This window comes from Podarcis erhardii (assembly GCF_964252035.2).
Source record: "Podarcis erhardii genome assembly, chromosome: 9".
Taxonomy (NCBI): Eukaryota; Metazoa; Chordata; class Lepidosauria; order Squamata; family Lacertidae; genus Podarcis; species Podarcis erhardii.
The window spans coordinates 45,524,046-45,540,720 of NC_138512.1; the positions used below are offsets into that span (position 1 = coordinate 45,524,046).

Genomic DNA, 16,675 nt, shown 5'->3' on the forward strand with positions numbered 1-16,675 from the left:
CTCAGATTTGTATTGATTTGTATTTTTTTTTATTGATGGGGGGCAGCTGCCCATGCTATGAAGTACATCAAATTGGGGTGACTGCCCCAAGATCATCATTGGGGTGCCATGGCCCCTTCTGGGGTGTCTGGACAGATGCAACCCCTCGAACCCTTAAACGGGATACCCTGATTTTTTGGAGTGGGGCCCCCCAACCCCCATCCACTTAGACTAAGAATCCAGCCCAACTCCTTGCCTACCGGCACCAAACCACTTACATCTGCAGCCAGTCCTTAAGGCCATTTCAAATGTTCAGGAACCAAATGTCATTGACCATTGGTGACAAATGCACCGTGCAGGGTTCTGTTATCAAATGTGATGCCTGGGTGCTGAGTCACCCTGCCCTCAAGTCATAGTACCATGATAGCAAAGCTGTGTTCATTTTCTTTTGTGTGCTGTTCTTTTGTGTGCTCCATGGCCCCTCTTCAATTCTGCCTTTCTAGCAGCTCAGACCACAGGATTGTTATTATGCTTGGGACAAATATGCTTGAGAGAGCACAAGGATCCTGCTTCCACTTCATTCAGGAATGCTGTCTCCACTCTGACAATACTTACAAGAAGAGACTATAATTGCCAACAGCCACTGGTGTGAGATCAACAACAACTTAGTCTTTTCATTATTGAAGGATCGGGGGGAGGGATTAATTCCAGGAAGAAAATTAATGTTAAAATCATGGAATTATAGGAGCATAGACACAACTTGCTGGAACTGACTGCGTTGCTAGGCAACATGGGGCAACCAAAGAGGCCAGCATGTGCTCTTGAATGTGAATGTACATGCTCTTTATGCAAAATGTTGAATTGGGTCCAAACAAAAATACAATTGAATTAGGTCCAAACCAAAAATAGTAAAGAATGCATACAATCTATGTTGCCATATGATAGCTGGGGTGGGGGAAAAAAAGTATTTGGAAAGAAACAAAAACTGCCACATTATCTTTGCTCTGTTTCTTCCCCGCTCTGTATTTTGAAAACAGGCATTTGCTTCTCATTAGGAGTCTCTTTAAATATTTGGGCGTGTGCTGATATAGTAAGTTGCTTACTAGAAATCACTTAGGACTCCTGCCTTTGTTGAATGGGACTCATGTGAGTTGTGCAACATCCTGCTACCGTGACGGGGAAAAGTGCTGAGTAATGCCAGAAGCAGAGCCCTCTCCTATGGCTGATGCAAACCTGGAGAATTTGCATCATCATCACTCAGCAAGAGTAACTTGGTATGACAGGAGCTTATATACAAGACCATGCGGAAGCTGAGCTGGCTTCCAGTGAAAGAACAGCACCAAGGTAGTAGCTGTGTGTGAAAGGGCAGGTGTTCCTGTAGCACTGAGATAGCAGTGAAAAGTAAAAGACACCTGAAGAATTTTATACCTGTTGGCACAGGTGGGTTGAAAGGCTACAGGCAGTGAATGTCTCTCTCTCTCTCTGTGTGTAGAAGCAATTAGCTAGACAAAGGCAGAGAGAGGAACGAAAGTGCCTGCTGGAGAGTTTTACAAAACATTCATTCTTGGAGAGTGCTGGTAGCACTGAAGCATGTTTAGGAAGCCTCCCGGACCAGTAGTCTGTAATGGCAGCTACCTGCAGGAGCAATCTAACGGCAAGTTGCCCTCCAAGTGCAAGACCAAGGCAGCCGAGGGAGACAAAGTGGTTTTGAAGAAGAAAGTAACTTTACTGAGAGGGATTTCTATTATAATTGGCACTATCATTGGAGCAGGAATCTTCATCTCTCCCAAAGGAATTCTCCAGAACACAGGCAGCGTGGGAATGTCATTGACTCTCTGGACTTTCTGTGGCATCCTTTCACTCTTTGGTAAGTTTGTGAAAGTTTATAATTGATCCTTGGGGGGCGGCAGGTGGATTTAAAAAATCACAAAAGAGACAAAAGTTTGATACTGGAGATCAAAAGCCTGATTTGAGACCCAGAACTAACACTGCTTCGGTATTTTGGGGGTTATTTTGCCGCTTGGCAACCACTGTAAGTTGCAAAGATTGCCATGCGAAACTCAGTACAGCAGGACTTTAAGACCAAAATTGTATTTCTTACGACTCCCTGAAGGAATTGCAGAGAGAAGTCTCCTTTATCACATCATAAAGTTTGCTGTTTGTGTTGGTTTTCAGTTTAAGCTTCGAAGAACAGGTAGCAGCACACTCACAGAGGGGCTAGCAGCTGGGGGAGGTGAACCGCTTGGTTGGAAGAAAACCTGCGAAATGTACACCTAGATTGACCTAGTTCCCCATTGGTTAGATTCTACTTTTGCATGAACTAAACTTCTTTTGAACTCTCAAACAGGAGCACTCTAACTCAGTGATTCCTAATTAGCTAAGTACTGTGGACCACCTGTTTTTCAAAAGCCAAGCCATGGACCCCCTACTTTTGAAAATTTTGATATCTCTATGGTGTTTTTTTGTTCTGTGAAAATGCCATGGACCCCCTTGGGTCAGTTGTGCAGACTACCAGTTGGGAACCACTGCTCTAGCTAATTTGATTTTTTTTCTTTAAAAAATACTAAATCAAAATCTCATTTGAATGATGACTTGGAACCCCTCACTTCTAACCCTTAATCTTAAAGCCAGACATTCTGCTAATGTTTAGAAAAGCTATTATCTTGATAATGGCATCTGTAGTTTGAGCATGGATATTAAAATTGAAATTCTATACTTATTTACCAGGGATCTTGCTGGAGCTTACTTTAAAGTAGACATATATAGGATTGCAGAGTGAAAATAGATTCTGGAGATCTCCGTTTAAGACTAAATGGCCAATGTATATACCAGGTTTTTAAAACTTTTTTAAAAAAATGATATTCCCATTTTTAAAAAGAATTTATAACATTTATCATCTATATAGATGAAGAAATAGCCTGGTCATATCCAGAACCTCTAAATCTATCAAAGAATGGGCCTCTTGATTGCCTTAATAAGTTAATCTCAAAGAAGCTGAAGTCCCGCATGACCTTAGGTATTACTATTAGCCCAGACGACTTATTTTCTGGTATTAGGAACAGTGGGCAAATGAGAGGGGAGTAAAAAAATCTCTGCTCAAGAAGTGCAGTATGTGAATGTTGCCCTGTGTCAACTTACTGTGCACTTGAAAGATCAGAGACAAGGCTTTATCCACCCTTGCAAAACATTTTGATCAGAATCAGAACGTATAGCTGTTGGACCAGCAATAATTTACAGGGTCAGCATAAGGGTCAACCTCAAAATAATTTCATTTTAATTAGGATTTTGTTTCTGTTTATGCTATGTTCTAATTGAGCATCAGTGTCCAGGAGTGATGTGATTTGAACAGAAGAAATAAAATGCATCCTTCTTGCGTTTGTAACGCATAAATTTACATTTTTGTGCTAAATTCTCTTAAAAGTATTTGGCCAGTAAAGGTCCTCTTAGTGTTCTCTGCACAGCTTTGACAACAATTTGATAGACACTGCCTTCATACTGTTTCATCTTCCACTCTTCTTCCTCATGGATTATGCAATAAGAGATCCAGTTACAGAATTCTTTAAAAAAAACAAAAAAACAAAGCACAGGTAGCTGTGTAACCCTTAAATGCAATTCTTTGAAGTTAATTTTAGAGGAGAACTTTCAGATAGCACTGACTTTTTCCTCAGAAAAGGAGCTTAAGTTGATTGGCATATGTTAAATAATTCCACTATCTGTATATACAAAATTGGTCTGCTAACCGTTATGTAGATTGAAGTGAAAAGAAGTAAAATTTGAGATGCAAGTGACTTTATCAGGTCTATTGAAATGCTCTGGTGGCCCTTAGATGTGATGCTTTAATAAATACATTTAAATGTAAAAAGAGAGAGACTGAAATGCTCAAGAGTAGCCATCAGAATATTCAGTGAAATTATGAAATAATGTTAATGCAACCCATTGATAAAAATCTCCAGTAAAAGGAAAGATGATTCCTTGTGACAATTTTACAACTGATTTATATTGATTATGGATTGCATGGGTTATGAATGGAACTCTCTTCAAAAAAATAATAGCACCCAAATTAATATAATACAGTGCTACCTCGGGTTACATATGCTTCAGGTTACATATGCTTCAGGTTATAGACTCCGCTAATCCAGAAATAGTACCTTGGGTTAAGAACTTCGCTTCAGGATGAGAACAGAAATCCCACGGTGGCAGTGGGAGGCCCCATTAGCTAAAGTGGTGCTTCAGGGTAAGAACAGTTTCAGGTTAAGAACGGACCTCCGGAATGAATTAAGTTCTTAACCCAAGGTACCCCTGTATTGTTGACTGTATTTTGTCTCCTAATCACAAGTCTTCCCTTTTTCAAGACAATTTTAATAATGACCAACTGTCTGCAGAGGCTCAGGGCACCCACAATTAATTGAATGAAGTAACACAATCAACTGCAGGACTTCTAGTCCTGGTTGGAAAGGGATGTTTGCACACTGAAAGTTGCTGGATTGTGATTCAAAATAAACTGGGCAATCCTAACCCCACTTATCTGGAAGTAAGCCCTGTTGAATTCAACAGGACTTACTTCAGTGTAGACTTGGTTAGGATTGTGCTGTTTAGTCATATCCAGAAAAGGCCAATTGGGAAAAAAAATATCATAGAATTGGAAGGGGATCCGTGGATCATCTAGTCCAACCAATGGACTTAAGTCCATGAATCTCAGTGGATCTACTCTGATTGTGCCTTAGTTGGATGCCACCCATTGTCAGAAGATAAGTCAATAAATAAGTTTTTTTAAAAAATAATCTCCTGAAGCATTTGCATGAATAGGCCTTGTGTAGTTTTCATGGGGCGTGGAGCATGAATGTAAGCAAATGCTATTGGGCTACATGCATGCTAATAAAATGTATGAGGCTGACTATTCATTATAGATAGGCATGGCTATCTTTCAGAAATGATGCCTTAATATTTATAATTTTGCAGGTGCGCTCTGTTATGCTGAACTGGGCACAAGCATAAAGAAATCTGGTGGGCATTATACATACATTCTGGAAGCTTTTGGCCCTCTACCTGCTTTTGTAAGAGTGTGGGTGGAGCTGCTCATTATACGGTAAGTCAATTCTGTCTGCATTTGTTTTGTTGTCTTGTACTCCCAGTATGCTTTTGAAAGTCAAAAATCAATTAAAAATATGGTGTGCGTGGACATAGTCCAGCTGTGTTCTGTCCCTTAGTTTGTGCTTCCTGTTCTTGCTTCCCAAGATTTTCCTTTGTGACATAGTTGGACCACTAATTGTTAATTTGTAAAAATTAAGAAACTCTAAAAAGCAATATTTTTTAAAATAAAAAAATGCTTAATTTTGTTTGCTCTAAAAAGCTGAAGCAGAACATTAATAATACCCAGACCTCATGTTGCATCATAATGTTGGTTTAAAACTATCCAAGCCTTGTAATTTCCCCCCAATAAATCACAGTGTCTGCTGGCTTTTATGAAACTTACTTGCAGGTAGTAATCATCATTTTCCAGCAACTCCCCTGGTGCATCCATGAGACATGCACACCTGCGCTTGATTCAGATTTGGTCATATGGGGCTATACAATATGAAAGAACCCTCCCATGTGTCTATTGCACATGGAATTGTATGCATGCAGAGTCTGGCTTTGTGGCAAATATGGCTAGGGCTAACATTTCAGTATGCTTCGTGCCTCCGTTCTACTTCAGTATAGTATTGACTATGTAGTATTATTTCTAAACCTTTGGTAGAAAAGAAGCTGTAAATCAATGCCCTGCTTTCTCTTATAAAAGGGAGCCCCACTGGAATTTCCAGTGGGTTGGGCATGGCAGGTGTGGGAACTTTGTGAGGGGGCACAGTGTTTTAGACCACAATATGCACCAAAAGTTGACAAGGAAGAGGGTGACTGATGGGTGTTCAGGAGCAAGATCTGGAGTGGTACCGAACAAATTTAAAGCTTCACTTGTAGGTGTCTTTTAGTAAAATGTGAAATTCTATGTGAGGCTGAAATTGTGTTCTGTTGCCCCAGGGTGATCTGAGAATATTGCATTACCTCTAACACTTTAGTCCCTGCGTGAAAAAGAAGTAGAGCTGGCTAAACTGGTTTCAACCTACAAGTTCTCCGGCCCCCTAGCCCAAGAGATTCCATTTTTATAGTCTTAGTGGCCCATTTACAACACTGTTGATCTACAATTTACACTGCCAGTTGGCTTAGTAAATAAGCACAATGCCTTGTTATGTTATGTGAATTGCTCAGTGTTTACTATGCTGTTTAAAATAGCTCTCATATCACAACAAATACAGTTTGAGCACCTGTGGGAACTAACAGGTTTATCTGTAGGCAGTTTAGCTTGTGGATGTAGTTACTCTAATTCTGCATCTGAGGAGCTTGTGTTACTAAAGATAATCCATACAAGTGAAACAAATATGCGTTCTCATTTCCTCTCCCTCTCCCGCCCCATGCCACATGTATTTACGTAGCTTATTTTAGTTGTTCTTATTGCTTCATATGCCTACGTAACAAGCTGTAGCAATAAAGGATTTGGTTAACAACAATTGTGCTCAGTCACTCTGAATGGGATATATATTTGAGGTGCGTCACTCTCCTGGGAACACACTGAATTGATTAGCAAGTGTTAATCCACACCCAACACAAAACAAATAAAGGCAAGATCCTTTCAAGCCACGATATGGCATGCATCCTGGGATACATGCTTGTCCAGATCTGTAGTTATCAAGAGTGCCTCCCCTGCCAAAATAATGCTTTAAGTTTCTGCTATAAATTGATTGGCGTTGTGTCAATAAATTTGGCATCTATTTATTTTTTTAAAGGATGAGTCAAGTACTTTAGCATAGTATGCAATGTATATAACAGAGCCCCAATCCTGGCTTTGCTTTCATAAAGAAAAGCAGTTTTGTGAGCCTGGAATTTGGAGCAAAGAAGTGGGCAGGGACTGAGGTGCTTAACTCTTTCTCCGCTTCTACATTCATAATAGCCTTAGTGGGGAATCATTTTCAGCCTGAATGCAACTCTCCAGGTGTCATTTTGACCCTGAGGACCCTGCCCAGCAGAGCCGTCTTTCCCAGTGGTGTTAGTGGTTCGTTGCGCCAGGGCGCGGGCCTCTCAGGGGTGTCCTAGCGAGTGGGGGAGCTGCGCGGCTTTGCCGGCAGCCTCCCCTTTACCTGCATGCCCACCAGCTGCGCCTCACCAACTATATGGCTGGCAGGCATGCAGCTTCCTTCCCAAGCCTCCGCAGGAGGAGAGCGATGTGATGCCCGCAGAAGCTGTGTGCAGCTTCCCTCCCAAGCCTCTGCATCTGCTAAAGGCGGCCCTGCTCCCGGCCGTTGTTCTCCTCCTGCTTCTTAGCGAAAGGCAGCACACAGCCTTCCTGGGCTGCCTTCCTGGGCGCCCCGATGCCAGAGAGCATGTCCGCCAGCATGTTTTCCTGCTTGATCGCTGCCACCACACTGGGGATCGGGGTGTTGGGGGAGGCAGAGGACATTTTCCACCACCCCCTCCCTTGTTTTGGAGTTGCCGAGGGGGGGCACCGGAGGGATCTTTGCACCATGGCACCGGATATGCTTAAGACAGCCCCGCTGCCCAGTTCCCTTATTGGACGATAAGGCCACCAGTGGCTACTAGCCACAATGCCTATCCTCTGCCTTCAAGGTCCTGGGAGCCATGCATGTGCATGAGCCCTGCTTGAAGGTTTCCCATGAGCATCTGAGTGTCCACTGTGACAACATGATGCTGGACTAGATGGGCCATTGACCCGATTCTCCTGTTCTTCATACAGTTCTTGAGCACCTTTGCCTGGCTGGAATTTGTCCTTGGACTGTAATATTACCTCTCACTTGCCTGTCTCAGCTTCCACCTAGCCAAATCAGTTTACTAGTTATGGTTTCTAGTTTCTCAAGACACTTGACACACTTCCTCCACCGAATGTAGCTGGGTTAGTCAATATGCCGCCCTACAGATGTTGGACTACAACTGCTATCTTGACCATTGGCTAGGGATGTTGATTAGGGATTTTGGGAGCTGGATTCCACAACATCTGTTCTTGCTTTGTTTAAGAAAAGGGTCTAAACCAGAATTGGTTTAGAGCAGGAACCAATTCTAACATCACACCAAGCCACGGTTATGAAACACCATGCCCTATAGTGTTGGCATATGTTCTATGTATTTGAATTCTACGTATTTGAATTCCAGCAATTATTTATAGCAATCGGTTTCGTCTGCTTGTAGATTTTTGTGCAAAGTAAGTTTCTTTAGGGATAGTTCCTCATTTTAATAAGGCCTGGTGACTGTGACCGTCACAAAATGTAGAAATGACGCTTATGAAAACCTCAAGATTATGAGCCAAGAAAAAGTCCCAAAATCACAGGAATCGCAGCCACCAAGAGCACAAAAGGGAGAACAAAAGAACTTGTTCCTGTTTAAATGAATTTCATATATATATATAAAATCATTTTTATATATAGTTCACGTGACTAGACTGTTCACACAAGCAATTCATAATTGCAAATGTTATCCAGCCTTCATAGGATGAATACTTTAATGACAATGTCCTAAAACTCTGGAAGTAGGGATGGGCAAATCTATTAATTTCTGTTTTTCTCAGCTTCACATATTTTAAATGTTGTTCAGTTCTCTACATTTCCACATCAGTTTGCATTCATGAAAATTCACCAGCAATTTGGCATGTGTAATATATTTGACACAGCCTGACATGTCATGTAGGCATGTATACTGTAAATAATCTCCATATCTACCTGTAAACTGACCAACCTTTCCCCCCTTTCTTTCTCTATTGCAGCCCTGCTGCCACAGCAGTGATTTCCCTGGCATTTGGACGTTACATGTTGGAACCATTTTTTATCCAGTGTGAAATCCCAGACCTTGCTATTAAACTGATTACAGCTATGGGAATCAGTAAGTATCAGTTTTTAGGAGAAATGGGCTGAAGCAGGTGAAAGGCAGAAGAAAGCAAGAATAAATTCTGCACTCAATTAATACAACTCATACGTGACAAATTAAAAATGTGAATTTGTAGCTGAATTGTTTTAATAGTCTTAAAACAGACTGTTCTCAGAGATACTTCATGATGACCAAGGGGTTTATATTTGAGAGTGGGAGACAATATGAAATCAAACACTCTTGCTAGGAGTTTGAGTTGCAGTGGCTGGGTAAGGCTTTTCTTCTGAGGTATGGTAAAGGGTGAAAAATAACCCAGCAGGGTAGGCAAGGTAAGGTACAAATGCAGAAAGCAGCAGCTGGCTGATATCTTTTATTCAGACTAGAGAACTGACCAGATATGGCAATGATACTTATTAGATAGGTGAAATCTGTAACTGGAATTACTGAATCTGTCAGACTCAGAGCTTTCATCCCTAAATCTCCTAAGACAGCTTCTTGCTGAAATAGAATAGCTCTGTCTTTCTGGCCCGCTGTCACGATGGTGCAGGCAACAGGGAAATGATGTCTACTCTTTATGATCCAAGATGTGAGACACTTGGCACATGACACCTGGATTGTTTTAGATTGCCTGGAAAAACAAAACACGTTAGTGGTTGGCAAACATTAGCTCAGCTGCAGAGTCTGAAATTTTGTGGCTTGTTTAGCACTGCAGAGTTTATGGCCTACTATTGTAGACTGGGAGGAACCAACTATTTAACTAGTTGAGATGGATTGGTGTGTCCAGACTGATGAAGACACATTGAGAAAAGCTAGGCCTATGCTGGGCAGTACTTGCTTACACACTTTTCACACAAACTTGTGATATTTTTCACTCTCACACTTAACCTTCCCATTTAGTGTAAAGTGAAATGAGTAGGTCACCTTGTAGTCACAGGTGCATCTGGGGGACACAGTATTCCAGGCCCCATTGTGGTGAAGTTTCCTTTGTCAGTAGAGTATTAAACTTCTGATTATGAGCCTAGTCAGTGTTCAGTCTTTGGAGGTCAGCAGTGCAAATTATGGGCTATGGATACTAAGTCCTGTCTGTGACCTTTGATATTATTGAATATCATTTGTTTCTTGACCAATGTGGCAGCTGACAGGTGCTTCAATATTTGCTCCAGTTTTTACACATTTATCTTCTTCCCAAGCCCCAGCAATTATGCAGAGACTTGATATAGGGGTGAGACTGAATATGAAAAAGGTGACTGTAACTGAATCCAGTAAGGACTGAAATATTAATGTATTCAGGTTATGAAGAGAGCATGGCTACTTGGCATAAAGATGATTTTGGTCTTTTTACGGAGGCCACTACGCAACATAGATTCCACATGTGCTCTAAAGCAGTGTTTCCCAACCTTGGGTCTCCAGCTGTTTTTAGATTACAATTCCCATCATCCCTGACCACTGGTCCTTCTAGCTAGGGATGATGGGAGTAGTAGTCCAAAAACAGCTGGAGACCTAAGGCTGGCCAACTCTGCTTTAAAGTCAACCTCTGGCCATCCTCTGTTGAGCACAATTAAATCTTCTTGGGTTTGACATAGAAAGTCAAACCTTGAGTCTGGATATATCTCAGAAATCCCCTTGTTCCACATATCACTTTGCCACAAGACTGCAATATTGCATTGACTTAATATAATGGCAATTGGACCCAAGACTGGATGAACTAGGGCCACATTTTATTAACAACATCTATAGGAGAAATGAAAAGAACTGGAAGCTATACTTTGAACAGATCCATTAAAATCAATGGAACTTAAGTTAGGGCTTGATATATGTTCCATTGATGTCAATTGACCTACACTAAGTGTGAATAAATCTGGATCCCTAGATTACATCTTTTGGAAATTATATAATTACGTCCTGTGCAAGCGACATTGCCTAACAAGTGAGCAAAAGGGCAAATCTTCAATTTCTGTTTTCCAGCTGCTGCACATATAGTTTATCTATCTATTACAGAACTCTTTGTACTAAGAATATGCCGAAATAGTAAGCTGGGCCCTTATATTAACAGATATTACAAACAGGCAGCCAGACCCCACATTAGAAAGGAAATTAAAGGCATCAAGAAGGAGTGAAGTCATGCAAGACAATTCTAGTTACACAAGGAAATGCACTCATTTTGCATTTTCTTCAGTTGGATTGTCCTTGAACTTCCAGGTTCCAAAGTTATTTGTGAGTGTGCTTTTCCACCAACCCAAAACGTGGAGAGAGAATCAATACCTGACCACCTTATTTCTCTCTTAATTATGTTAAAACCTAAAGGCTCTATCTAAGTAATTGAATTAAAGTTATGAGCTTTAGAGGTTAATGTGGAAAATATTTCATGGAAAGATAATAGTAAAACAGATGTTTGATCCTGCATTTGCCCCTGGGACAGCGTTGGTGGCTGGATGCAGGAAAGGATTCCATTGTAAACATTTGCCTAGTGTTTTTAATTTGACCACAATGTGTGTATAATTTGGAATGGGATTTCATCACGATTAATTTAATGGGGCAATCTTTGAGATAAACCAGGATTACCGTATGTGCCTTAATTAAAAAGAAAGAATCAGTATGGCAGAAAGGTGGAGTCCTCCTAAAATAATGTCACCTGAGGAGGGAGATAGGAGTTAACAGCAAGTGGTTGGCATGGAGACCAAATGAGAGCCTGGGAGTGAGCTGGAGGAGTTGCTGCTTCAGAATGGAGTCTCTTTTAGGAAGCGCTTTGAGAACAAGGCAGGCTGCTGTCAGGAGAGACACTGAAAGATGTGCATGAAGAAGCAATTATAGTAAGGTGAACTGGAATGACTCCAGGATGAGGCATGCTAAACCCTGCAGGGCAAGCCTATTTGCCCTTGGAGAATAAAATACTGATCACCAAATACAGTAGAATGTCAGCCCTGCTTTGAGCACACAGGCAAGAAGAAGCACTATCTGGGTCCCTTGAGGTAACAGCACCATTACCTCTAATGAACTGGGATTGGGAGTTTGCTATGGATCACTTGCTGAGCTAAGATAATAATTTGAGAATTAGAATAAACAGGAGACCCACTAAGATAAACCAGGGATTTCCAAGCTGCTGCTCTCCAGATGTTGTCAGATTACAATTCCCATAAGCCTCAGCTCTTGTGGCCAATAGTCAAGGTTGATGGGAGTTGTAGTGAAGATTGTCAGCACATGAATTACTGTGTCTAGAATGTCCTTATCCAGAGGCAGTTGCAATTGGTGCATGATCTTCCATTGGTGAATGTGCCACAGAAGCAGCTTGGGGTGGATCAGTCAGACTCTACCCTTCCCCCACAACAAGACATCAATCCTGATCTTTTAGGACAAGTCAGATTCTGTCTAGAATAGTCTGAATACCACCTCCATAGTCAGACAAACTTCCACAAGCAGTACTTCTGTTTGGATGCCTGATGAATTCAATTTTTGTAAATTCCAATTTGTACTGTTCTGTCCTGATCTTCACTTCCTTGACTCATGTGCAGATCAGTACATAATTTTTTTACAATTTTGCAGTTCTGTGAATCATGCAATACAGTTTTTGGCTCACAAAAATATCAAAATGTGTTTACATTTTTTTATTTGTATATTTGTGATAGAAAATGTTATTATAATAGATTAAAATCACTATATTTATAAATGTTAAGTAGCTCTATTATTTTTTTTGGCAGTGCCCCATACATATCTTTAAATACAAAACTGACACATATGAGATTCCATATCCATTCCATACTTTTCATACTTCCATAAATATATTCTATGTAATTCTTTGTACCCCTACGTTGGTTTTTTAGTTTAACATACACATCCACACTCCACATTAAACTTAGGAAGATTGTGCAAACTTTGCAGGTGGATGAACACACCGATGTAGTTATAAAAGCAAACCCCATGTGCTGTAATATTAAATGACACCTTTGCCCTCTTTTTATGACTAACTACAAAGCCACAACAGAGCAGCCACAAAACAGGCTGGCAGCCTCACGACCAGTTTGAACATGGCAGAACTTACAATAAAGCCTTGCTATAAATACTGATAAACTGTTCTCAAACAGATGCTGTTTCATTGCAATAAGCATGACTCACTTAAGAAGAGTGATTTATGATTCATTCCTTGGACTGCTCAGAAAGGAGGCCACAAGATGCTGTGTGAACTTTTGTCATCCACATAACTCAGGTTCTTGCTGGCTATTAACTAACGGAAAATCAAGCACGTATTTCTGCAAGGCAGGTCGCTGTATTGAAATGTTGCTACTAAGTGCTCATAGGAGCAAAGATGCTTGGATTACTCATTCATCCCTGAGTTGTATAACTGTGTTCAAGGCAGAGAAGCTGAACTCTCTTTATTCTGATCTTTCCTTTAAAAGACCAAGTCGGTGTTTAAAGTCCTTTCATATACTTCACCATGGCTTCTTGTCAGCCTATATATCATTGTGCAATTAGCCTGAAAGAACTGTGTTGCTAACAGATATTACAGATTAATGTCTTTCTCCCTCAGCATATTACTGAGTTGCTGCTTCTCTCCCACCAAATCATCATTGGATTCCCACACCTCTTTCAGGGATCATCTATATTTCTGTAAACACTCCCCCCCCCGCTTTCCCCCCGGGAAAACCCACTGCTTACTATTGAATTGGAGCATAGTTCATTGGGTTTTCTCCAGATTGACGTTCACTCCAATTTCATGCTAAAGAGAAGGTTTTACAGGGGAAAGCCATTGGACAAGCTGCAAACCACTTGGACCCAAGGTTTCTTAACTTGGGACAAGTGTGGACAGGCCCTTAGTTTGTGGCATTGTAACCAAGGATGTATTCAGTTGTGAATCTAAAGAATAGTTCAAGGTTAAATTAATCCTGAGGTTGTGAACTCTGTTGTTTCATGTTGAGGAAGCTGGTGGCCAAGTTGTGTAAAGAAACACCACATGCTGTACACCTATAAAAAAATCCTGTACGTGTGAAGATAATTGTGAATCAATATTCTGGCAAAATGAAGCATTACACTAGTTCAGTATTTTTAGTATGCAAGTTCACAGCCTCCATCTTGGGTAGTCTGGATTTATAGATCTAACCAGGGCAGATACACAAGGCTTCTGTTGTGTCTGCTAATCTCCATGACTCTGCATGAATCTGTCTGCGCAGTAAATGTGATGGTGGTTTTCCAGTTAACCCAGCCTTCCAGATAATCCTGAATGAGTAGCTGGATGGAAGAAAATAAACAATATTTTCTTTCTTTGGCTACTGATTGACCATTAATTGCCTTTTTCTTTAAACATAAGGATTAAGTCATTTAATTATATGCATATTTGTAACAACCAAACAATCACTTCTCTGGGCCCAGTGCAAACTTCTAAACATGTTATTCTCCCCCTGTAATCCTTTTTCTGTTTTGGAAAAATTGGAGATTGGCCGGTGTCTTTTTAAGATTTTATTGTTGTTGTTTCTTTGGTTTAAGCTCCTTAATCTGACTGCCTACTTTATATTTATAGCTGGTCATGGCAGCATTGCAATGTATATAATATATTTATATTTATACATGAAGAACAGATTCCTCTAGGCCCCTTCACACATTACTCTAGTTCAGTGATGGGCAACCCTGGCCCTCCAGATGTTTTGGGACTACAATTCCCATCATCCCTGACCACTGGTCCTGTTAGCTAGGGATGATGGGAGTTGTAGTCCAAAAATAGCTGGAGGGCCAAGTTTGGCTAGTTGAATACCAGGTGGACTGCACCACTTGCCCTATTCCTACATTGCATGGTTTCCTCAGCCCTGCCATTCATGCACTGAGCAAGGACAGGCTGCTTGCATAGACTTTCCCTATGCAGAGGTCCATGCTCAATGTGTTTTCTTGCTCTCTTGTGGCTAGCCAGATGCCACTGCTCATTCCTGCTTGCCCTACATCTGCACCTGGAATCCTTGGGCAGCTCCCAGGGCCTCAGCATCCTAGCAGTGACCATGCTGGTATCTACCCTGCCTCCCTGAATTCTTTTTTTCCCTGATTGGTTACTCTAGGCATCTAGCTGCCCTTTTAATTTCCCCAAATACCCTCAGCCTAGCATCACTTTGGAAGACTGTGAGAAAGTAAAAATGTAGCTACTGTGCAACCAGGTATCCTCATTATGGCAGAGGAGGAGTGTAATTACTAGGGATGTTAGAGAATTCTGACTGAAGCAGAAATGGGGGCAGAAATCGCCACTGTTTGCAAACAACCTTTCAGCTCAGTTATCATATATGACATCCCTGACGTCATATATAATAGCATCAGGCATAGGGCAGGTTGCTTGACAAAATGTCCTGGTGGGTGAAATCAGTGTGTTTTAGGTTAAAAAAAAATTTATGTTTTTTTTTTTAAAAAATGTTTTAGATGCCTTGAGTCCTGGTCTGTGAAGTGGTTATTATTATTATTATTATTATTATTATTATTATTATTATTATTATCCTCACCATGCAAATAGGGTAGGGAGAAGTGCGTGTGTCTCAGACATGTGAAGGCACTTGAGGTCACCTGCTTGCTAAAGCTAAGCATGTCTGGACCTGGTCAGTACCTGGATAGGAGACGACCTGGTAACCACAGGGAATTCTGCCTTAGGTTCTAGAGGGAAGAAAGGCAGGATACAGATGCAAGAAAACAAACAAATTAATTCATCAGATGGAAACATATTTTTTTTTTAAGTCATTCCCTCTGCCCAAGAAACTCTGGGGAATTCTTTCCAGATTTCCCAGTGTTCTTTGGAAAATGTCATTACAGTTGAACTGATACAAAACTGATGTAACTTAGTGGTAATAGTCTTTTGCTCATGTACTTATTCATACTTAAGAATATGGAAGTAATTCAGGCTCCCCAAGAGAGCTGAAAGGTTCCTTATAACCACCTTGCTGAATGCACATTCCCCAAGGCATCTCTCTAGAGGAAACCACACAGAACCTTTAGGAGAAGAAATGAATGTGAACATTGAGCCCAAAGGGCAATGTTTTGCAGGGCGCATAATTGCGAGGATTTGGCACTCTGATTGTTTTATTCCCTTGTTCAATGTTTTCAATGCCATACAAATCTGCAGTTAAATCAAACCAAAGATTACAACTGAAATGGGAAAGTGACATTAATTTTCAGTTTAAAGGCTGAGTTATACCAGTTCATCAATTATCAACACTGAATGGTTCTGCCAGGAAGGAAGAAACTTTAATATCTGCTGTTGAAAGCTTGCAAAGAGATTTATGGCTGGTAGAACGACAGTGGTGGTGGTGGGGGGGGGGGAGGAGTGATTTAGAAAAGGCATGTTGAGGAGAGTGGGATGATGAAAAAAAGTGTGTGGCAAGAAGACTAATGAAGGAAACGTTTATAAGGGTAACTCCACTTCTTCTGCAAATGCCTAGAATGCATGCTGGGGAAAGCTTTCCCTTGATGAAGCTTACGGTGCTTTTGGAGGGATGAGTAGCACTTTCTTTTAACTATTTTCTCTTCTTTTCCCCCTTCCAGCAATTGTAATGGTCCTGAATAGCATGAGTGTCAGCTGGAGTGCCCGCATCCAGATTTTCCTAACCTTTTGCAAGCTCGTAGCAATTTTGATAATTATAGTCCCTGGAGTTATGCAGCTAATTAAAGGTATGAAGTGAAAAGTAAATGCTATTTTAAGTGCTTTTATTTCCCCCTTCCCACCCTTGTCCCTACCCATATAGTGCTGAGGCCAGCAAAATCTCTTAATTAGTCTCTGCTTGTTCAACTTAAGCTCCATACTGTCATGTAAATAACTGGAAGTGGAACTATGCTG

The 16,675-nt window shown here is 40.9% G+C and overlaps 1 protein-coding gene across 1 annotated transcript in view; it reads left to right on the plus strand.

Annotated features, from left to right (window-relative positions):
• Nucleotides 1–1,049: 1,049 nt before the first annotated feature.
• SLC7A11 (solute carrier family 7 member 11) overlaps nucleotides 1,050–16,675 on the plus strand; it is a 56,053-nt gene continuing 40,427 nt past the window's right edge. The window contains exons 1-4 of the mRNA XM_081876125.1: nucleotides 1,050–1,846; nucleotides 4,939–5,065; nucleotides 8,783–8,898; nucleotides 16,384–16,509. Of these exons, the coding sequence (XP_081732251.1) occupies nucleotides 1,570–1,846; nucleotides 4,939–5,065; nucleotides 8,783–8,898; nucleotides 16,384–16,509 (646 nt within the window). The 5' untranslated portion in view covers nucleotides 1,050–1,569. The remainder of the gene's footprint in view (nucleotides 1,847–4,938; nucleotides 5,066–8,782; nucleotides 8,899–16,383; nucleotides 16,510–16,675) is intronic.